General features: G+C 40.0%; 2 protein-coding genes across 3 annotated transcripts in view; both read right to left on the reverse strand.

The window, feature by feature from the left end:
• Positions 1-326: 326 nt before the first annotated feature.
• On the reverse strand, positions 327-10,915 carry Rbm22 (RNA binding motif protein 22). The gene is made up of 11 exons (XM_015486339.2): positions 10,760-10,915; positions 10,273-10,326; positions 9,345-9,374; positions 8,519-8,651; positions 6,582-6,682; positions 6,250-6,422; positions 5,306-5,506; positions 4,144-4,308; positions 2,752-2,840; positions 2,436-2,567; positions 327-1,411 (listed from the first exon to the last, which is right to left on the reverse strand). The coding sequence occupies exons 1-11, from the start codon at positions 10,811-10,813 to the stop codon at positions 1,281-1,283; spliced, it is 1,263 nt and encodes a 420-aa protein (XP_015341825.1). The 5' UTR covers positions 10,814-10,915; the 3' UTR covers positions 327-1,280.
• An 8,135-nt stretch (positions 10,916-19,050) lies between these two features.
• The window catches only part of Dctn4 (dynactin subunit 4), a 31,234-nt gene continuing 27,091 nt past the window's right edge, over positions 19,051-23,193 (reverse strand). For both annotated transcript variants that reach the window (XM_015486350.2, XM_048811802.1), the window contains one exon: positions 19,051-21,666. In XM_015486350.2, coding sequence (XP_015341836.1) covers positions 21,453-21,666 — 214 coding nt within the window. In that variant the 3' untranslated portion in view covers positions 19,051-21,452. The remainder of the gene's footprint in view (positions 21,667-23,193) is intronic.

Raw genomic sequence — 23,193 nt, forward strand, 5'->3', positions numbered from 1 at the left:
GCACTGTACCACTAAGCCACAATCCCAGCCCCTTGTTTGTTTCCTTTTAAAATGACTTGTATAAGGATGCCTTTTAAGGCTGCATTTATCAACATGTCAGGTTCTGGGCTATGTGCATTATTTTAACCTCACAACCAACTTCTGACACAAGAACTAAAAAGACCTGGTCTTTATTACCATTATGAAACGGATTTAAAGATAAAAATCAAGACAGTCTAAAACAAGATTTAAAAACGTCATATTTATGTATAAATTGTTTTTTAACTTCCACTAATTTAACTACTGAAGGACGAACAAAACAGAAATCTAGAAATAAGCCAACAATATTTGGAAAATTGACCCGTTTTAATTATTTAAAAACAATACAACACAACATCAAATTTCCCTTATCATCTACAATTCAGTTATATCCAAACATTCTAAGACCAACAGTCCTCTGCCCAGAAGCAGGGGATCACAGGGGACGCTGAAGACACATGAAGGTGAATGCTGAAGATCAGAGTTCCAGTGGTAGCTCACGAGTCTTCTGTTCAAACACACTCCAAAGTTTGCCTTTTAGTTTGTTACAGACGGAATTTTATGGGAAGTTCTTTGAAATAATTTCATTCCAGACATCAGATTTCTTCAATGATAGATCCATAAAATTTGTGTTCTGATAGGAATAAAAAGTAACTTTTACTTTTGCCCCTTTTTTGGTGACACAGAGGAGTAAACTATCATTCCTTTTAAAAATGAAGAAAAGAAAAATTCTGGGCTGTGCTGGGTCCTGGTTTCTTCTTGTCTGAGCATGTGACTTCAGAAGAGTTAAATCACACTTATGCCACTACGATGATTAGTACTATTTTTTTTTTTTAGATGATAAAAAAAGAAAATACCCAATAGACATAAAAATGGTCAAAAGGTTTTTTACCGCAGGTCAATTTTTGCTGCCCCCACCCCAAAAGGTACAAAATGAACATATAATTGGGATGGTAACTCCATTGGCTATTCCAATTTACCCATCTGCTCGCCCCCATACAGGTTTAAGGGGACTAGCAGTAGGTTTTCTTAGTAATATAATCATGGTAACTAGCTGTGTTCGTGGCAGTTTATTTGAGGTCCACTGATCCTTTCAATATATGTAGGGAAGCAAGGCTATGCTTCTCCAACTGCCCACATCTGAACACATTCAGCTACCATGGAAACTACGAAGGAAGGAAAAATATATTTATTCCAAGATCCATTTACTGGGATTTTAAAGCGCCCTTTCTTCCATGGAGCCCCAGAATGCTGGCAATGTGCTAGGGGCTGCTGTGTTTTCCAGCATGTGCTCCCATCCTCTGAGGGTCTTGAGAAGGATAGTGGATTGGTCCTGGAGCTCTCATGAAAGGAGGGGGTGGTCCCATTGGGTGGAACATGTGTGGCCCAAAACCTGTACATGGGAGAGAATAAATTTGTTAGGTTTGTTGTTCTTTTGACAACCTTTCATATTTTTGAATCTTCCTAAGATCAAAACTACCTACATATAAATCAAAGCTGACATGGGCTTAAATGAATGTCACTCCATCAGACTTGCTTAGGGAATATCTACGTGTATTATTTCCTTGGTTTTAAAACGTTTCCCCTCAGTCCAGAATACTCCTCAGGACTCAAGGCTTCTGCTAGCATATCATGTGAATCTCTGCTATGTATCAAACATGCCAGATCCTACCAAACAAGATTCATTCAGGATGTGGGAAGTGAACAAGAAATCAGGCCAATGGCAAGACCCTGTCATCATTAACTTCAATGCTTGATACCAGGATGAAAGGTTATTCAGACACCACTTTAAAGATATGTGCTCTCCGCCACAGAATTGGCCACATGGGATTTGCTTACACTGTTCATACTGTCACTGACATTTTCTAGAGCAGTGCGCTATACAAAGTACTAGTTCTCTAAATTGTTTATTACTACCTTGGACAAGATAAAGATGTGGAGCCAAAATGTAACTCAATTACATGATCAAGTATGCTGCTCATGAACGATCTTTTTTTTGGAATGAGACTTTCTAATGAAAAAAGTGGCTCAATGCTTTACATCCTGGCACAAGCTAAAGACCTTACTGTAGATAGTTAATACTTTGTGAAATGACAATCAAGAGCAGCCCATACTTTGAGCAACAGTGCTACAGGGGCATCAGTTAGGATTTAGTTCAGAACAGATAACAAATTAGTGGTAGATCACTGTAATCCCAGTAATTCCTATCTTGATAACACATATATTCAGATTTTCAAAAAACTGGTGCTTTTCCTCTCCTTGGCAGGCTAGGAAAAAAATGAAATATTAGAACTCTCAACCTATCTGCATTACCAATAAACTTTTTCAGGGCAAATGCAAAGGATTCAGCTGTCTTAGACATAGTGGTGAGGTGTAGGACTTTCACAGAACTTCTCGGGAAGGAAGAAGGAAGTTACCTGGGGGTGGGGGCGGGGCAATCCCAGGGGGTGGTGGCAGGGCAATGTTTACCACCGCGGGAGGACCACTTGGAGGGAGGTTGAAGTAGTTGGCAGAAGCTTCCTCTTCTGCTGCAGGAGGAGGAGGAAGAGCTGGAGAAGAGAAAACAGGCAACACTCAGAAAGGAAGACAATTGGCAACACTGTTTCTATCACTTTAATGTCCTCAAAAGGGCTCTCTAGAAGTAAGAGTTGCTGTAGGAGCCATACAAGCTTCTCTTCTAATAGAGGAACATTGGGCAAATAGCTTCAGTGGTTAGCACAAGTCTGCACTTACCTCCTGGAAGACCTGGAACTGGCTCCAGTTTGATCCCAGAGTCTGTGGTTCCGTCCTTCTCTTTTTCTTTTCCTCTGGCTGCCTGGGATCTGGGAGATATGCATGCACACAGGACATTAGCACCTTGTCCCACCTTCTCTCATACCTCTGCTTGTCAAGTTCCCCAGTCAAATGCAGTTCCTTCACTCCTTGCCTCTTCTTCAGCAAGCAATCTTCCCATAAATACCAAAGTGCAGAGTGGATAAGAGCGATGGTTTTGAAGGCAGAAAGATCTGGGTTCAAAACTTTCTAGAACCACTGTTTGCCAGGTTTTTGTTCTCAGATTTCAGGGGGCTGAGTCTATCTTCATGATGTTCACTGTCAGCAGGTTGACTGACATCTGGGTAGACCACACCCAGGGGCATAGTAAGAGAAGGGGACACACACAAGGCACTTCCATGGAAGATTCCACCCTATAAACAGGGCAAGGGGTTATATTACAAAGGAACAGGTAAGCATAGCTTCACCCACGGGGCTGTAGGAAGACATAGTCACTTGAACCCTAGAAGAGCAGGGCAGTCTAGCAGCATGGGTGCCTGACGCCACATCGCTCAGCAGGGGAGTTAACTCAGTCACATATGAGGTTGGTCTCCCACAACATATATGTTTGGCAAAGTGCTTAGCACATATGCAGAGCTGTTGCTATTAGTCACCTCCTCCTTGGTTCCAAGCTGGAAGTAAGTTCTCCCTCTGAACTTAAAATTCAGAGTGTTTTATCTGTATCTCTTACACAATTACCATGTCTTTCTTATGTAACCATCACTTTCAAACTTAAAATAGATATTCTTCTGTTTTATCTTCTCCCCCAGTTTCTGAAGTAGAATCTAGGTCTTTAGATTCTATAAACCCTTGAATCTATCTATCTTTTATGCTAGGCAATATAATTGGTCTATGATAGTGGTTAAAAAAACATGAACTGTCACAGAGGCAGATTACTAACAGCAAAACCCTGAATACATTTCCAAAGCAGAACTCTTCCAACACCTGAGAATGACCTTCTTAAGATCTTTCTAAATATCCTGTTGATTAAAGCCTATTTACCAAAAGCTTTCTACTTTCCAAATAATGAAACAATTTATTAAAAGATTCAATATAGCCAAGTGCGGTGGTGCATGCCTGTAATCCCAGTGACTCTGGAGGCTGAGGCAGGAGGATCACAAGTAGTTCAAAGCCAGCCTCAGCAACTTAGCGAGACCCTAAGCAACTGAGTAAGGCCCTACAACTCAATGAAACCCTATCTCTAAATAAAATGTAAAATGGGCTGAGGCTGGGGATGTGGCTCAGTGGTTAAGCACGGGGGTTCAATTCTCCGTACCAAAAGAAAAAAAGTCTCAATATATAGTCCATTCTTACCTTCCCCATTTCACATTGAGTCTGCGTCCATTGACAATCAACTTATTAAAGGACTTCTCAGCAGCCACTTCTGCAGCCTGCCTTGTGGCAAACTGGATGAATGCACACTGCTGTCTCTGTACAACCGTGATTGTTCGAATCTCTCCGAACTGGTAGAAATGATTTCTGAAGGGACACAGGCAGAAAGAGAAAGGTCAACAAAACAGACGTGCCCACTAGATTGACAATGGATATGAAATCTTTCTCTGACTCACCACTAGGCAGGTGGGCCCCATGATTATGTACCTAACTACTTGCAGCTGTTTCCCCTCCATATCTTGCCCTTCTGTAATTGCGGCTTACTAAGATGGGGGGAAAAAGAATAAGCAGGGTTCTCAAACATCTCAGTGTTGTTCCCATGGAAGAAAGGGGGCTCTAATAGGTTCCTTAAGGACCCTAAGCCCTACATACAATGTTGGCAAAGTACAGTGCTCATGGCCCATGAGCCAAGAATGTTTTTTTTTTTTTCTTTTCAGAAAGTTGAAAGGGAAAATAGAAGAGAGAAAGACTGTATGAGGCCCACAAAGTCTAAAAATATTCACTCTCTAGCCTTTCACAGAAAGTCTGCCAACCCCTGGGGATTATCTAGTTCACTAAGATAGGGTTTAATGGAGACAGGCTATCAAGGGCAGGTTATAAACTTACAGGAGTTTCTTCTCCACTTTATCTCTTTGGAAGAGGTAATTTCCATTACTATCTGCCCAGATGTCTCATCTACCCAAGCATAATACAAGCCAAAAATAACACAAATTTATGAAATACCAGTCTCTCTTAAAAAAGCCAACAATTTAAACCATAAGAGTTTTAGAATCACAAAGCTCTCCCTCCCCTATGTAACTGATCATACTTGGAAGTGTGCCATTCTTTAAAAATTCTAATCAGCTATTAGGTTCCATGTAATTATTATCATATACAAGGATAGATAAGCACTCCTGATGAACATTACAAATTCCTCTGGCTTCATAAAAGATAATTTTATAAAAATTTGAGTCAGCATGATACTAACTACAGAACAGTTAAAAAAAAAAAGTACTTTATATAGATGATCATTCTTGTGTTTTTGCAGATAAATAATTCCAAGGCAGTTAAAAGCAAAATAGTTCTTAAAATTATACCCACAAACCTGAGATCTGTCTCAGTAATAGTATCGCCCAGACCACCAACGTATAGTGTGGTGATAGTTTTATCCTCCGGTGGGTCCAGACGAGGCATTGTTGAAGCCCGCTTGAGAAGCTTATCTGCTACAGGGTCATTGATTCCATAATACCGATCTTTAATATTCTGATCAGCAAGAGGGTCATCTGGATCTGTAGGCTTCTCATGTCTATGAGAAAAAAATAATGCATATAAAGGTGAAAAAATGCAGATATCACCCAATAGTAACTACATAGTAATTACTATGCCTTTTGAACTAGAAACCAGGGCCATACCAAAATATAATTATCAAACAGAGCTGATACCAAGGGTTTTAGTCTATCAGTCTTTCCCAGCCTCCTAAAATCCATTTTAATGGTCATTTAGGGTGTGAGACTTTCCTTATAAATACTCTTGGCACAATTCATCCCAAAATAAAAAGGGCAAGTGATCACCCCTTTCTATGTCAATGGTTCTTAACATATTTGAGGTCTTGCATCTACTGAGAATCTGAAGAAAGCTAGGGACCTAGCCCCAGAAAAATGGCTTGCTTAATTTTTAGGGGAGTGGAGTTAATCAAACTCAAGTTAAGAACTCCTAATCCAGATGCTTGGTGGTCTTAACTGGAATATACACACCCTTTTGAAGTTTGGCTCATTTTGACTTCCACTCTACATTGAGATTTAGGCCATTATATGATGACAGTGAGGATTCCCTTCTTATGCAGAAACTTTCAGGGTTAGAATCTACTTTACACTGCATAGCAATGTAGTTTCCCAAGTTTCAGTCATAAGTCAAACCCACAATTTAATCAAGCTCTTCTAAATTTAGTAAGTTCTATGAGACAGAGTACACTAGCTTCATGAGCTTTAAATTTTAAAGTACAAACTCATTATGCAAAAGCAAATACTGAAAGTTTGTCTCAGCTCTTGCCTGTATGGACACTCTTCTCCTCTTTTACACTCTCCTTTTACCCAGAAGGAGCAAATGTGGGGCCGATTCCTTTTGTAGTAGGGTGTAGTCCGGGCCAATTTGAGCAGCATGTCACTAGTGGATGTGGCTTTCCCAAGCATGCCAACTGGCCGTGTTCCATCAGAATTAGAAATCTATATGGGTATGACAAATTTGTAGACTGTCAATTTATTAGTATTTTAATCAAATACAAAAGTACATAAGTCAAGAAGGTCTAGGCTCAATCTCCAGCACTAGAAAAACAAATAAACACCACCACCCCCGAAAAATATATCATGAAAGTGCCAGCATACTTCTCTTTCCATGTTTTGTGTGTAGTACTCTTTGTTGACATCTGACTTTGGCATGTCATCTTTAAAAGACAATCCTGCATCACGAACCTGGATGGGCAGGCCTGGTACAAAGGAATAGAGAAGAAAACCTCAAATACATTTAAAAACATGTCCATATTAAATAAACAGAATAAAAATTCTTCCTTTCTCTTGGTCCTACTTGGTATCAGACACTTTATATATATATATATATATATATATTTTTTTTTTTTAAAGTGGGGGGAGAGAGAGAGAGAATTTTTTAATATTTATTTTTCAGTTTTCGGTGGACACACCTTTTATTTTTATGTGGTGCTGAGGATCGAACCCAGCGCCCCGCGCATGCCAGGCAAGCGGGTTACCGCTTGAGCCACATCCCCAGCCCACTTTACTATATTTTTATTTAAATTCTTCAGCATCACCAAACTGATACCACTACATGGCATTCTAAAGAACTGTCTAAATTCCTAAGCTGCCATAAAATTTGATGGAATGAATATTTTAAAAAAATCTTTTTGTTTTGTTATCAGGGATTGAACCCAAGGATGCTTAACCACTGAGCCACATCCCCAGCTCTTTTTATGTAGAAGTAGACCACAATAGACATTCCAAAGTGGGATCAGAACCAGGTTTCGCTAAGTTGCTTAGGACCTCACTAACTTGTTGAGGCTGGCTTCTAATTCATGATCTTCCTGCCTCAGCCTCTAGGGTCGCTGGGAATACAGGCATGTGCCATCGCACCCAGCATTAGAAAATCTTTTTTTTATTTTTTATAGTAGACGGACACAATACCTTTATTTTATTTTTATGTGGTACTTAGGATTGAATCCAGTGCCTCACACATGATAAGCAACTGAGCTACAAACCCAGCCCTAGAAAATCTTTTTTTTCTTTTTTTTTAAAAATTTTTATTGTTGGTTGTTTAAAACATTACATAGTTCTTGATATATCATATTTCACACTTTGATTCAAGTGGGTTATGAACTCCCATTTTTACCCCGTATACAGATTGCAGAATCACATCAGTTACACATCCATTGATTTACATATTGCCATACTAGTGTCTGTTGTATTCTGCTGCCTTTCCTATCCTCTACTATCCCCCCTCCCCTCCCCCCTAGAAAATCTTTTAAATAAACTTGGGTTATAGTCATATTTGACCTGAAAATTAATAATGTATCTAAACTTTATTAACACAACTTATTTAAAATAAACGTAAAATTTATCTTAAAGAAATTTATTTCAAGGCTGATCCTACAGATAGTCACAGACACACAAGGGTGATTGTACTTCAGGACCAGAATTCTCATTAATAAACATATAAATACTATTAAACAATATGTGGCTAGGAGTCTGATTACCAGAGTCCTTTCTGAACTTAACATATATTAATACACATTTTCCTTTCCCCTCTTATTTAACTATATAGAATTCTTGTTGGCAAATTTCTTTTCTTAAAAAGTCACCTACAGTTTAAAAGAAAAAAATAATTCCCAAAGTAGCTGTTATAAAACAGTAATAATATAATATTTTGGTTCTAACAACCCAGCTGAGATAAAAGTTTAAAGCATAATTAGCCTTTGAGCGTCTGATTGGGATTGTGGGAAAAAAGCTCTGGCTGAAGAAAAAAGCCCAAGGCCAAGAATTTCCTATTACAGGATCAATGTCTTTTACCTCACCTTGGCTACAGAGATGGAGGTATAGGTCAGTTCTGTTTACTTCTCAACTGTTCCTTAAGATCCTACTATATTGTTCAGGACTCTAGAGTGGATTAATTATGATTCTACTCCTGGGAGAAGTAGACCACAACAGACATTCCAAAGTAGGATCAGAGCCAGAGGCAGGGAGAGAAGTGAGAGACAAGTTTGTTGTTTAGGGAACATTTACACTTACAGACCTATTGGACATGGCAAACATACCATACTCTAGGTCTAAGAGGCAGGTCTGACAGACATTCTTCAATTTACTGCAAGTTTGGCACACTTCAGTCTTCTTGAAGCGCATGCGGACTCCAGGACACCAGCGAAACACTGTGAATGGCCTGGCACAGATCTGAACACAAACAAGAGCCACAGAGTGTTATGGGTCCTGATCTGGATAATCAACCCAGCAGATTTAATAACAACGGGGAATTCAAGAAAGGATTCTTGAATCTAGGGTTTAGAAGAGACCTTAGCAATCACCCGTTTAAATACCAACTGTTTCAATACAATTTACAGCACACTTTGCCAATAGTTAAAATATTTAAATAGTTAAAAGTCCTCCCACCACAGAGATGAGCAACATTAATAATTTGACTATGCCCGGGGATGTGGCTCAGAGGTAGAGTATTTGCCTAGCAAGAGCAAGGCCCTGGGTACAATCTCCAGTACCACAAAACAACAAAGACAAATAATCCTTCAATCTTTCTGAGGGAGGAGGAAGTGGGGAATATCACATAATCATTTGAGAATCTTATGTCAGCTATGACTTTCCTTCTCAGCTAAAATGCTCACATGCACAATCATAACAACACTTATTATACAAACTTCCGATGTTCAATGCCTATTCACCATCACTAGGTCAAGAATCAATACATTACAAGGTCATTTTTCTTATCTCCCACACTAAATAGTTACAAGTCAGTGATACATCGGTGACATATGAAAGTTATAGAGTACTGACTTTTATGCTTAGTATGTAAAGGCTAGTTTTGTAGAGAAAAAGAAGAAAAAAATATCATTATTTCTTAACAGACATACTTACTTTGCATTCTTTCCCATACTTTTCTTTGGTCTGAAATAGAAAAAGAAAGAAAGAAAAGAACTAGTTACAGGAAGAATGTCTACGCTTATCCTATAGACAACCCAAGAAATGTGTCTGGAGATCTCTGGCATCCTAAAGGGGGGAAAACCAAAACCAAACTAAATAGGAGAGTTTAGTTAGAATATTTCCCCAAAAAGAGAGAGTAGCATAGAGGAAATATTCAAACAACATACTCTGAGTTATTCTCTCTCAAGAGTCTATGAATCTAATACCTGGCAAATGTCTTTGCACAGCCATAACTCCTAGGTTCATTCTGGCTCCCAAGAACTAAATTCCTAATGATTTCCACAGTTCTTAAAACAGGATACAGCTATGGCTGGTCCCTTTCACAAAGTATGGTAAGAAGATAACTACTCTAGCCTATGCAGATACCTTAAGTTATTCATACAACATATACTAATCACAATAATGGAGTTCTAACTTAATTACTATTGCTCTTTTACCCTTGTCTTTTTAAGAATAGTGTCTCTTATACTAAAGACTACTAAGTACAGTGGCTGAATTGCATATGACTTAGGAGTCAGGAATCTAATCCTGGTTCTCCTCCTAATTGCTGAGGTCTCTGAAGTCAGAATATCTGAATTTAAATCCTAGTTCCACTCCTTACTTCCATATGAGAAAACATAAGCTCTCTAGGTCTCTGGAATAGACGTATTTCCTAGCTAAATGCTCAACAAATATTAGTCGTTATGATTCCTACATTACAGGATCACTGCTAAATTCCTAAGTGAGAGAGTAAGAATGACAGTCCTTTGCAAATCATCCAGCACTCTGGGTTAGTAAAAGAGCATCATTTCTTCTGATGGAAAGGGAAACACTTTCCAGAGAATGTCAGCAATAACTCCCGTTCACACGCGAAATCACTCACCATTCGGATATATGGGTTTTCTCCAAGACAAGTCTGGCATAGAATGGGGAAATCCTGGTGAAAATGAGAATATGGATGAGGATCAAGCTCCAAAGATCCTGCCACCCCAGTCCCACTCGTGGGGGCGGGGGAGGGCGGGGAGAGAGAGCCGGGAGGAAAAGGCAGGAGGAACCCCAGGTCCAGCACGGGCCGGGTCGCGGGAGGGGGCGCTGTCTGCACTTCCGGCAGGCGGCGGGAGAAAAGAAAATCAGCTGGAAAAGGTTGGAGGGGGCAGGGATGGAAAGGCGGCTGTCCTGGGACCCTGGCTAAGTCCCCTCCCTCCAAGCCGCAGGAGGGCCACGCTCCAGCCTCCTGCTCCCGCCGAGTTAGGCCGCAGCATCGGGTCCTCCCTGGAGCTCCCTCGGTTGCGCCGCAGCCTCAGTCAGCCCTCCCGCTTGAGGCTGGGCTTCGCCGCCTCCTGCCGTTCTCCTCCGGCGGGTACACTCACCGCATCCTCCCAGTTCTGCCTGTTGTAGGTGTTGGAACCCAGCGAGGTCGCCATCTTGAGAGCGTCCGGGGGGCAGCGGTAACTTCCGAGTTGGGAGAGGACCGCCACAATCCCGTCTGGCCCGGGGCTGGCGCCCCGCTGTCGACGTCTTATTTACGCGCCTAGTGCCGCCCTCGGGGCGGGGCCTTGTGCGTCGTGACGTTACCTCTCTTGGAACGTTCGCTTAATAGTTGGGGTTTTTGTGTCTTCGCTCCGACGCTTCCTTCGCGTTGGTGTCTACTTGGGGTAAAGCCACGCGCACAGGTCCCAGAGTGAAGGAGCAGATGCTGAATGAGGGGCCGGGGCTGGGGTTCAAACAGGGCTGGCCACCACTGGGCGCTAATCATGACAAACGCTGGGGGAACGTCTTGCGGTGCCAGTCTCGTTTAATTCTCAGAATAACCTCTCTGTATCGTCGCCAGTGTTAGCAGACAAATAGAGAACGTCGGGTGAAGTCGAATTTGAGATAAACAAGGAATCGGTTTTTTCAACATAAATACGTTTGATACATATTTTATACTAAAGTTGGTGTCATTTTTTTTTTAAATCTAAAAATCACATTTAACTAGGTGTCCTGTAGTATGTTGATTCCTCTTTTATAGATAAGGAAACAGATTTCGGAAGATTAAGTAACCGGCCCTTGCTTGTGGAGCTAAAATGGCGAAACACAACAGCAAAGGCATTAATACTATTTTTTTTTCTGAATTCTGATACAAGAAAGGTCTTGAGATATATTTTATATATATATATATATATATATAATTTTTTCTTGGAGCTAGTACCGGGGATTGAACTCTGGCGCTCAACCACTCATCCATCCACATCCACAGCCCTTTTTCGTATTTTATTTAGAGACAGTCTCCCTGAGTTGCTTAGTGCCTCCATGAGACTAAGACTAGCTTTGAACTTGTGATCCTCCCATCTTAGCCTCCGGTGCCGCCACCGTGCTGGGCTTATACATTATTTTTTCAATTTTGGAATGACTCAACAGTTCTGCCAATAGTTTTATGATCTTCAAGCCATTCTAGTGTCACTTTTATTAAACAACCTTTATAACTTTTAAAAATCAAGTTTATTTGAAGTATAATTTATATTTGGTAAGTTTTTATTTTTTTAGTTGTACAGTTATGAATTTTTGCATACATTCACCACAAATACAGAATAGTTCCATCATCTCCAAGGAGCTCCTTGGTGCCAGTAGAAGATTCACTTACTCTTACACTCAGCTCACAGCAACCATCCTATGCCTGTGTTCCTGGTTTTACATAGGATTATGTCCTGATAGATCCGTTATTTGGAATTTGGTCATCAGTTCAGGAACTGAGCTGGTTTTTGTTTCTTTTTCTTTCCTTCCTTCCTTCCTTCCTTCCTTCCTCCCTCCCTCCTTCCCTCGCTTCCTTCCTTCCTTTCTTCTTTCTTTTTCTTTTTTTTTTGGTACTGGGGATTGAACCCAGGAGCACTTTATGACTGACCTACATCTCCAGTCCTTTTTATTTAGAGACACGGTTTTGCTAAAGTTTCTGAAATTGACCTCCAATTTGAGATCCTCATGCTTTAGCCTCTCAGTGCCTGGGATTACAGTGAGTTTGGGTTTTGTTGTTGTGGTTGCTTTTAGTGTCATAGATTTTACATCCTCTAGCATTTTTTTTTTTTTTTAATATTTTTTAGTTGTAGTTGGACACAATACCTTTATTTATTTATTTATTTATTTTTATGTGGTGCTAAGGATTGAACCTAAGGCTTTGCATGTGCTAGGCGAGCATTCCACCGCGAGCCACAACCCCAGTCCTCCTCTGCTGCTCNCTCCTTCCAGAAACAAGTTGTCGGTATGTAAGCCTGAAGCCTGGCTTAACAAGTGTTCTATAAAATTAGCTGCTTTCCCTATAGATGCCCAAAGCCAGAAGAGTCATTTTCATAATATTTCTTTGTTACCCTTCTGCTCTAAACAAGTTGGAGCCCAACTCAGGACTGTGAAAATCAGCTTTTCACAGGTGCCTAGAACACAGACTACCTCTACTTCTTCCAAGAAAGGAAAGAAAATTTTAAAATTATAGGATGTCCCTCTAGTGCCACCTATTTCCTTACTTAAACCTTGTAATCAGCCTGTGAGGCAAATATTACAACACTCTATTTACCACTTTGGCCCTTGAGGCTGTGGATTGGGTTGCCCTCAGGGGTCACCAACCACCTGGGGAGAGTCAGGATTCAAATCCACAGCAGCCAGACCCTGAGGCACACGGTTCTGCCAGCTGCCACCTTTGTTGCTCTTTATTCCATTTCCCCATTACATGGCTCATTTTGAACAGTAGTAAGTGGCATTAGATACTCTTACAAGCAGGGAGTCAAAGCTTAAAATATGTGAACCAAACTAAACATTGAGGAAGTAGGCCACCCCTCAGCTGTCCTGGAGGGTCTCTGGAAGGAAGGAAAGGTATGATGCAAGAATAAATGAGGAGGCTTAGCAGTCTGACAGCCAGCTCCTGTTATCCTGTGCCATACTTAACCCCTTGAAACCTCAGTTTTCTCATCTGGTCAAAATAGCACTTGCCCTGGTAGGATTGTTTGGAGCAAAATGAGATGGTCCACATAAAGCCTGTCACACAGTGATCAGTGAATACTAGTTAATATTACCACTGTCCTTGGGACTATGAGTACCATGCTGTTCTTGTGAGCACTTGTAAAGTCCTCTGCTCCTGACGCTGCTGGCCATAGGCCTAAGGGGTCAGTACAATGTCCTCTGAATCTGTACACCTCAGCCTTCTTTGCAGCACTGAGGGACACCCTTGAAGCCTTTATAAGGACCCTGCATGCTACCTTGGAGGATACTAGTGCCACCTGGTGGCATGGTATCCCTGCTGTAGGAAAGGGAAGCAGAGGGACTGATTTGCCTCTCATTGTCACAGTAGGTTTTCCCACTGTCCTGTGGGAAACTGACTGAAGGCAGGGTGGGCAGCCAGGGACCTGGGTTCCAGTGAAAGGTAAAGGGGACTTAGAGACCTCCATTAAGTGTCCACGACTAACAAAGATATTAGGAGATAGTTCCTGGATTATTATGGCAAAATACGGTCTGGACCTGGAAAAGGAGGAGGTCAGAGGCACTGGGTGTGAGAACTGTTGTATGGGACTCCTTTTCTAAAAGGACTTTTATTAGGCCTCACAGGGTGAACACTTTTGGGAAAGGATGTTTCCTCAGCATTCATTTGCCCTTGAAACTTCAGACCTGCTGGGGATGGCTGACCATGATGCAAGAGGAAGGGAGAGAGGGAAAACTCTTGCAACCAACACTGCCTGGCATCTGCGCCTCACAATAGCTAAAGTTAATTAGGCTTTTACTAAGCATTTTTAGATATTCTAAATTTATAACATGCTGTGTTTTGATAATAAACACATACACATATTTAACATAAACTTTGTGATTGTTTTTTTTGGTACCAGGGACTGAACCCAGAGGTGCTTAACCACTGAGACACATCCCCAGCCCTTTTTAATATTTTATTTACAGACAGGGTCTCGCTGAGTTGCTTAGGACCTCACTAAGTTGCTGAGGCTGGCTTTGAACTCTCTATCCTCCTGCCTCAGCCTCCTGAGCTGCTGGCATTATAGGCGTTCACCACTGTGCCAGGTCCCCTTTGGCTTCTGACAAAGTCTCTCTCCCCCTCCTCCCTGTATATATACACATATTCAACACATACACATATTTGTGTATATATATTTTAAATGATAAAAGATCAATATTCACTAAAAAAAAAACCCCCAAAAAACAAAAAAACACCAACAACCCGTTATCAAGTCATGAAAACACATGGAAAAGCCTTTAATGTATATTACTAAGTGAAAGAAGCCAGTCTGGGAAGACTGCATACTGTGATTTCAACTATAACATTCTGGAAAAGGCAAAAATTATGGGGACAGTAAAAAGATTTATGGTTGGGGTGTGAGAGGGATAAACGGGCAGAGCACAGAGGATGGTACTGTAATAGTGGGTACCTATCGCATATCTTTGCCTAAATGCATAAAATGTACAACATGAATGAATTCGTGAACTATGGGCTCCGGGTGATAATGATATGTCAATGTAGGCTTATTAGGGTTTTTGTTATTGGTGTATTATAATCATATATAATAGTGGAATTCATTGTGATTTTTATATATGCACGATGTAATTGGTCAGTTTCATTCCCCACTCTTCCTTCCTCCCCTTGGCTTACCTTTTTTCACTCCCATTTTCATGAGATCCCCCTCCTCCATTTTTTTCTCTAGCTTTCACATTCGAGAGAAAATATTTGACCCTTGACTTTTGAGTCTGGCTTATTTTGTTTAACATAATGCTCTCAAGTTCCATCAATTTTGCTACAAATGACATAATTTTATTCTTTATGACTGAAGAAAACTCACATTTTCTTTATCCATTCATCTGTTGATGGACACTTGGCTATAGTCAATTGTGCTGCGTTTTATAAACAGGTGTGCGTGCACGTATCACTATAGTATGTACACTTTAATTATTTTGGATAAATACCAAAGAGTGGTGTAGCTGGGTCAAATAGTGGCTTCATTTCTAGTCTTGAGGAACCTCCCTATTGGTCTCCACAGTGGCTCTCCTAATTTACAGTCTCACCAATGGTGTAGAAGCATTTCTTTCCCCTGACATTCTTGCCAGCATTTTATGTGTATTCTTGATATTGCTGTTCTAACAGGAGTGAAATGAAATTTCAGTGTAGTTTTGGTTTGTATTTCCTTGATTTCTAAAGATGTTAAACATATTTTTCACACATTTGTTGGCCATTTATATTTCTTCTCTTGAGAGGTGACTATTATCCATTTCTTGATTAGATTGTTGTTTTGGTGTTCAGTTTTTTGAGTCTTTGTGTATTCTCAATATGAATCTTGTCAGAAGAGTAGCTGGCAAAGATGTTCTGCCATTCTATTGGCTCTCTCTTCACACTCATTTCCTTTGCTTTGCAGGAGCTTTGTGATTTGATGCCGTCCTGGGTATTAATTCTTGGTATTATTTCCTGAGCTTTAGGAGTCCTATCGAGGGCAGTTATTTGCCTGTGCCTATAGATGTGTTGACATTTATTTTCTTCTAGCAGTTGCAAAGGCTTCTGGTCTAATTCCTAGGTCTTCAGTCCATTTTGTGCAGGGTTAAGGATAGGGATCTAGTTCTATTTTTCTACATATGGACACTCATTTCACCCAGCACCATTTGTTAATGAGGCTGTCTTTTCTCTGGTGTATGTTTTTGGTGCCTTCGTCAAGGATCAGACGATTGTGTCTGTGTGAGTTTGTTTGTCTTCTATTCCATTGGTTTACATGTCTATTTTCATTCCAGTACCATGGTGTTTTGCTACTATAACCCTATTGTTTGAGATCAGGTATTGTGATGCCTCCAGCATTGTTCTTTTTACTCAGAATTGCTTTGGTTATTTTGAGTCTTTTATTCTTCCATATAAATTTTAGGAGTGTTTTTTCCAGTTCTGTGAAGAATGTCATTGATATCTTTTTTTCTTTTTTAAAGATTTGTAGTTGTAGATGGACAGAATGCCTTTATTTGTTTATTTTTATGTGGTGCTAAGGATCAAACCCAATGCCTCACACATGCTAGGCAAACGCTCTGCCACTGAGCTACAGCCTCAGCCCCAGTCACTGATATCTTAATGGAGATTACATTGAATCTGTAGACCACTTTTGATAATATGGCCATTTTAACAATATTAATTCTGCCTGTCCAAAAATGCAGGGTCTTTCCATTTCCTTTTGTCTTCTTCAGTGTCTTCTGTGTTCTATAGTTTTCATTGTAGAGGTTTTTCACTTGCTAGGTTAGATTTATTCCTAGGTATTATAGTTTAAATATGAGATGTCTTTCGGAAGCTCCTGCACTGATGCAGATAAAAAAGATTAGATTCTAAGAGATATAACCTAATCAGTGGTTTAATCCACAGGATTACTGTATTGGGTGGGAACTGCAAGCAGGTGGGGCATGGCTAGAGGAAGTAGATCTCTAAGGGCATGCCCTTAGGGTTATCTTTTTCCTCCAGCTTCTGCCTTCCTCTCTCTGCTTCCCAGATGCTGTGAGCTGAGCAGCTTTCTCTACCACACTTGTCTGCCATGATGTTCTGCCTCACTCTGGCTCAGAGCAATGGAATCAACCAACCATTGACTGAGACCTCTGAAACCATGAACCAAAATAAACTTCTCCTATTCAAAATTGTTATTGTTGGATATTTTGGCCACAGCAATGAAAAACACATGAGGCATTATTATTATTAATGAACACACTAGGTATTATTATTTTTTGGCTCATCTGTTTTAACAGATGTACCACAATGGTGTTATAAGCTTTAGTGGGGGAGGCTATGTACATGTGGAGGCAAAGGGTATGCAGGAAATCTGTTTTTGCCAATTTTGCTGTGAATCTAAAATTGTTCTAAAAGCTTATTAAAAATATAGCTCAGTTGGTAAAGTGCTTGCCTCGCATGCACAAGGCCCTGGGTTCAATCCCGAGCACTACTAAATAAATAAATAAATAGATAAAGCAGCTACATAGGGATAGTATTTATCTGTTCAAAAAAGAGACGGTGCCCACTACTTGTCATCATTCTGTTTTGTAAAATTAACAGTTATAAAGAAAAACAAAAATCCCTGCCCTAATGGGGCTTCTGTTTTAGAATGGTGAGACAGAAAACAAACCAGAGTATACTATGTTGGAGGGCGACTAATGCTTTGGGGGGCAGGCATGAAACCAAGGGGGATAGGAAACAATGTCAGGGAAAGCCACATGAAGGCAACATTTGAGCAAAGACCTTGTGGTGAGGGTGGGTGCTTTGTGTATCTATGACAGCAGAGGTAGCCAGTGCAAAGGCCCTGAAAGCGCCTGCCTGGGGAGACTGGGGTGGCATGCGCACAAGGAGGAACAGGAGATCCATTTTGGGAAGAGGTTGGAGAATATTTCAGGTCATATAGGACCTTACATGCCACCGTAGGAATTTTATAGTTTACTGTTGAGTGAGCTAAGATGACTTTCATGGATTTTAAGCAGAGAAATGGCTTAGTCACTCTGCCTCGTGTTGAAAGTGGACTAAGGTAGGTGGAGGGACCAGGGAGATTTCTATGCCACTGGAAAAACATTCTAGGGGTGGATATAGATGATGGTGACTTGATAGGATAATAATGTTGGAGATGGTGCCAAGTGGTAAGGGTGTGAGGACAGCTGGCACGATTTACTGACTTACTGGATATGGCATGTAAGAAGCAAGGGATTATTATTTATTTATTTTATTGTAACTGAAAAATACAGTTGCCATTTAATTTAGGAACCCCTGGAGAACAGATTTGATGAGAAAATCCAGACCATGGTTCTGGACTTTCAGAGAATATTGTAGAAATGGTACTTGAATATGGGAGATGGCCTGGAAATGAGGTGATACCACTAAAAAGCACAGAAAGAAGTGTTAAGAAAGGAGACCTGGACTGCAAGGCTGGGAAGATAGGATATGAGAAACAAGTTCCCAGTCAGGCAGAAGAAAACCAGTGTTGTGTTCTGGAAGCAAATATAGTCTTTGAAGAAGAGAGAGATCAACTGTTGGATGCCACAGATAGACAACCTAATTAAGTACTGAGAACTGACCTTTGTATTTAACAGTGTGGAGATTGCTGGTGACCTTGACAGGGGCAGTTTTGATGAAGCAGTAGGAGTGAGGGCCTAACTGGAATGGGATTGGATGAGGATGGCAGGAGGAAGGTAGAGTTGTTTTGTTATGAAGAGAGCAAAGCAATGGGTGGCTTTGTGGGAGGAGGGCGAGGTCCACCTCTCTAAGATGTGAGAATCATGCCAACAGAAATGATACAGACAAGGAAGGAAGCTTAAGCTAATGTGATATCCTTGAATAGGTTCAGAGGATGAGGTGAGTATTAAGAGGAGAAACAGAAATAACTCTATTGTAGCAACAGGAAGGGTTATGTGGGCACAAAAAGTGGATGAGTGTCTACTTGTGGAAGTAGGACCATTTTGTACATTTGAAAGGATATTGTTGTGAACAATCACCCAGGATATAAAAGCTGGCAGATGTCTAACAACAATTATATAATGGTCATAAGAATATGTGTATAAGTAGCTCAAGCAATACCTACAATGAACTACCCTTATATGAAGTTTTAGTTTAGTTCATGTAAATAACGGGGAGGGACCACCCATCTTCTCAGTTTCAGCCATGCTACTTCCAACCAGTTGTGAAATGAAACAAAAGATACACTCAAGCTTTGTCTGCTTTATTTCACTACATTAAGCAATAAGGCAAAACAGTAACCTTTCATGAAGACCAAAGAGTGCCTCTCATTCCCAAAAGGGACTAAAAAGTAAGCTTCTTCACAATATGCATGACACTTAGCTCATTATGCCTATAACACGTACTTTGAAACAAATAAAACTTTGGTGAGTGAATCAAATCACAAATCCAAACTAACTTAGCCTTATATTTCCAAAATTTTAGTTTCCAGTGCAGACGAGGTCTAACTCTCCTGTGGTGGTGCACACTAGCATTAAAAACCTTGCACCTGATCTAATGTAAGAAAGGCAACAGATGAAATTCCTAACTCACCAGCTGCAGGTGTTGAATCATTTCTATGAACACACAGAATATCAATTTGCACTAAAACCCATCTCAAGGAAACATTACTCCAGTGGCTCTTGTATTCTGTGTTAATTTGGCTTCTGAAGAAAAAAATTCTATGATCAAAAATGTTTTTATGTTTCAGTATCATACTGGAGTGAGGAGACCTATTACTGCAACATTATTACTTTTGGGAACAAATACCAGCTACAAGCCATAAAGGCATGACATAAAACTGCAAGCAGCCTATGCAAATGTGTAAACATATGAAGCTACTCTCTCCTTTGTTGCCCATTTCCTCCACTGGCAAATATGAAGCAGTGGTTTCACAACAGACTCTAGTACATGGGGAAATAAAAATTAATTTGACATTCTATGGGATCACGAAAAATTAAGCTTTTTTTTATAGTCTGTAAACTTATAATACCCATCTCCCTGCCCCAATTCCCAAGAGGCTAAACTTTAGTTATTATCACAATATTAGAGATGAGTATTTTTTCCCTTATGTTGCAGCACAATATATTGGGCTGTGAGAATATTGCTTCATAAAATTGACCTTGAGGGTGCAATTTAGTGTCCTTCAAAAGTTTCCTAAATAGCTTTGTCTTTCAAGGAGAGCTGACAAGTATTATGTATCTCTATTCTAGATTATATATCTTATTTTTTTTTAAGACTGAAAATTAAAAACAAAACCAGGGTAAGTAGGAAATTTTTCTTTCCTCAAAAGTCTGTTGACCACACACCAAGAATACTTTTGAGAAAATGTGGTGCAGCTGGTGGTCTACTTACTGTACTAAGTCTCATTTGAGAAAACATCACAGAAATTAAGGTCAGCAACCCAGCTAGGACCCAGGTGAAAACAGCATGTCTGCTGTTAGGCCAGCACTCTGGGCTACTTGCTAAATTATGTTATGGTTTACAATCAAAATGGTCTTATTTGATATACCATATGACAAAAGGCTTAGACTCAGTGAGGGGTGTTTTTTGCCCCCCTATCTTAATATCCAATTTTGGATTCAAGACATTGTAATAGTTCATTTCTTCTTCAAATCAGTGGAAAGAACTTTATTTCAGGTCATACTAAAAATCTAACCTTTAAAATGTTTTTTACAGTCTCAAAGTGAACTTGTCCACTCAGGTTTCCTGCGGAGTTTTTCAAGTCCCAAATACTCAGAACAATTTATTGAATTAAAAAGGCAGAGCAGAAAAGAGACGATGAGCGATAAGAACAAAGACTGTTTCCCGTGGCAGCATTCATTCCTAGGTATTGAGGCAAAACTTAAAACAAATGGAATTTGCTACCCTCTTGATATGACATGTAATTCCTTGCTTCTTTCAAAAGGAAAAGCTTCATATTGTTCTGGGAAAAAATTAAAAGCAACTGATAAATTAGTGTCCTATATTCATCTAGAAAGAGGGTAAATGAGAGTGCCTTACTTCACAGGTTTTTCCAAACATCACAAGACTAAAGGTAATATGTCAATTCTATTTTTTTTTTTTTTTTTGCCAAACAGAAATCTATGACAAAATGAGAGCCATGTTGGCAAATAAAGGGGTAAGTTTTAGATGGCGAGATGATATATACTGGAATGCAGAAAGCAGCTGGTACATTGAGACCAATGCTGGATCATTAATAGCAGGTCCACCTTTGGGTTATCACTGTTAAGTTTCAACTGTTGGATTATGATCCTTTGTGAGATCAGATCAAGAGATAGTATAGTCAGTTTCTCAGGTGGTAAATATAACACCATTCTGAGGAACAGCCATCCCCTTTACTGGGATGGAGCTATGTTGCTGTTATTCAACGTGCAGGGCTCAGTGAGGGAAACACAGATTGACTGGTGTCAATAGAGGTGACAGCAAGAGGAACAGCAGTTACCCTGTGTTCCTGATGCCTGGCTTGTGCTCCCACTCTTAGGAAGAGGACCGAGTAGTGCATGGGTACATCATGATAAACAAAGCCTAATGAAGCATGAGCTTCCATGTTTTAACACAGGTCTGTGGTGACGTTGTCTCAGGTGGAATCTGCCCACCAAAGTAACCTTTTAAGGAAGAAGCGGGCCCAAGCTGAGTTCCACATGCTGGGTGAGCCAGATGACTTCTGTGCTCTGGTCACTTTCTTCAATGGGGCGGATTGGGGCTGCCAGATTTTTAAAATCATGCTTCATCTTGAAGGACACGGTCACTTCACCCTCCTCGCGCTGGGGGGTAACTTTGATGAAAATGCCCACTTTGTTGGCCTTTCTGAAGGCTATAATGCTATGGAAAGAAAAAAGTAGAGTATTAGGTAGGTCACAAGTCAGCCAAACCACTAAGACTTACAGTCGTTTTATGGCACGATGGGGAATCTCTGATAAGACTACCATTTTATTTATCAACAATGAAGAATTTCTCTAGTAAATATTGATCTCTTTATTTTCTTAATATTGCAAAAGTAAATACGGTCAAGAAACATTCAAGTAGGAAAAAATAAGTTCTTCTCCTTCTATTCAGTACAGAGAGACAACTCAAAACACTTATTTCTTAACCTACCAAATATTTTCCCATGAGCTTATACTTTTCTGCTTTTTTAACCAACACAAATGGGACGTACTATATTATGGTTTGAATCTGAGGTGCCCCCAAAAGCTCACATGTGAGACAATGCAAGAAGGTTCAGAGGAGAAAAGATTGGGTTGTAAAAGTCTTAACCTAATCAGTGAATTAATCTCCTGATAGAGATTAAAAACTGAGTGGTAACTTTAGTGGTAGGGTGTGGCTGGAGGAGGTGGGAATTAGGGCATGACTTTGGGATATATATTTATATCTGGAGAGTGGAGTATCTCTCTCTCTGCTTACTGATCACTGTGATGTGAGCTGCTTCCCTCTGCTACCCTCTCCTGCCATGGGGTTCAGCCTCACCTTGAACCCCAAGTAATGGAGCCAGCCTTCTATGACTAAGACTTCTGAAACTTTGAGTCCTAAAATAAACTCTTCCTCCTTTATAATTGTGCTGGTCGGGTCCTTTAGTCACAGCAATGAAAAAGCTGACTAAAACATAGTATATAACTTGCTGCCTCCCTCTGCCCCCGTCTCTGGTTTATACTAAACACCTTTCCATACTGGTGTCCATAAATTTTCTACATTTCATGCAATTGTTGCATAGCAGTCCATCATGAATTTATCACAACTGGTATGCTGGGGTTGCTGCCAATTTTTCTCTTATAATCATGGAGTGTAAACATCCATTTACCTTTACATTCACCTTCATGCACATAATATTTCTATCAGTCATAGGCTGATGTCTGAAGTTTTAATAACACAAAGCTTTAAGGCAATGCCTTCAATTAGTGTGTTTCTATAAAACCTGTGCACATTGGGAATTTTTAGAACAGAAAAGTCTCTTTGGTTAGGGTTCCCATTTCAGTTTTCCTTCACCTGTACCTGAAGTTTATTCTTTAATAACTTAAAAGTAAAAAGGCAATTAAAAGAACAATTTATTATCCAAATAATACTGTTACTCTAAGAAAAGTTACTGGAATTAAGAACTTACATATTTATACAGTAGTATATAGTATATTCATATATCTGAATGTTCTGTTAAGTATAACAACATAAAATGTATTCTTTTTTTTTTAACCAATCTATTATGTATTCAGACTGGAATTTGGTATCTCAGATGATCTTCTCAGACGTTCACCTGGCTTAACAAATGTCTGAACCTAATTACTACAACTGAAGGACCCACATAAAACAAGGATTTCAGAGAATACATCCTAAATTATATCAACTCAATACATTTTGTAT

This window comes from Marmota marmota, unplaced genomic scaffold (assembly GCF_001458135.2).
Source record: "Marmota marmota marmota unplaced genomic scaffold, marMar, whole genome shotgun sequence".
NCBI classification, from domain to species: domain Eukaryota; kingdom Metazoa; phylum Chordata; class Mammalia; order Rodentia; family Sciuridae; genus Marmota; species Marmota marmota.

Bases quoted from the DNA above. Each gene is read 5' to 3' on its own strand.
- Rbm22 (XM_015486339.2), bottom strand. From the start codon at position 10,813: ATGGCGACCTCGCTGGGTTCCAACACCTACAACAGGCAGAACTGGGAG. The intron at 10,327-10,759 runs GTGAGTGTACCC...CATTTTCACCAG, and splicing joins GGCAGAACTGGGAGGATGCG to GATTTCCCCATTCTATGCCA. The intron at 1,412-2,435 runs GTAACTTCCTTC...TCCCATGTACAG, and splicing joins TGCCCCGCCCCCACCCCCAG to GTTTTGGGCCACACATGTTC.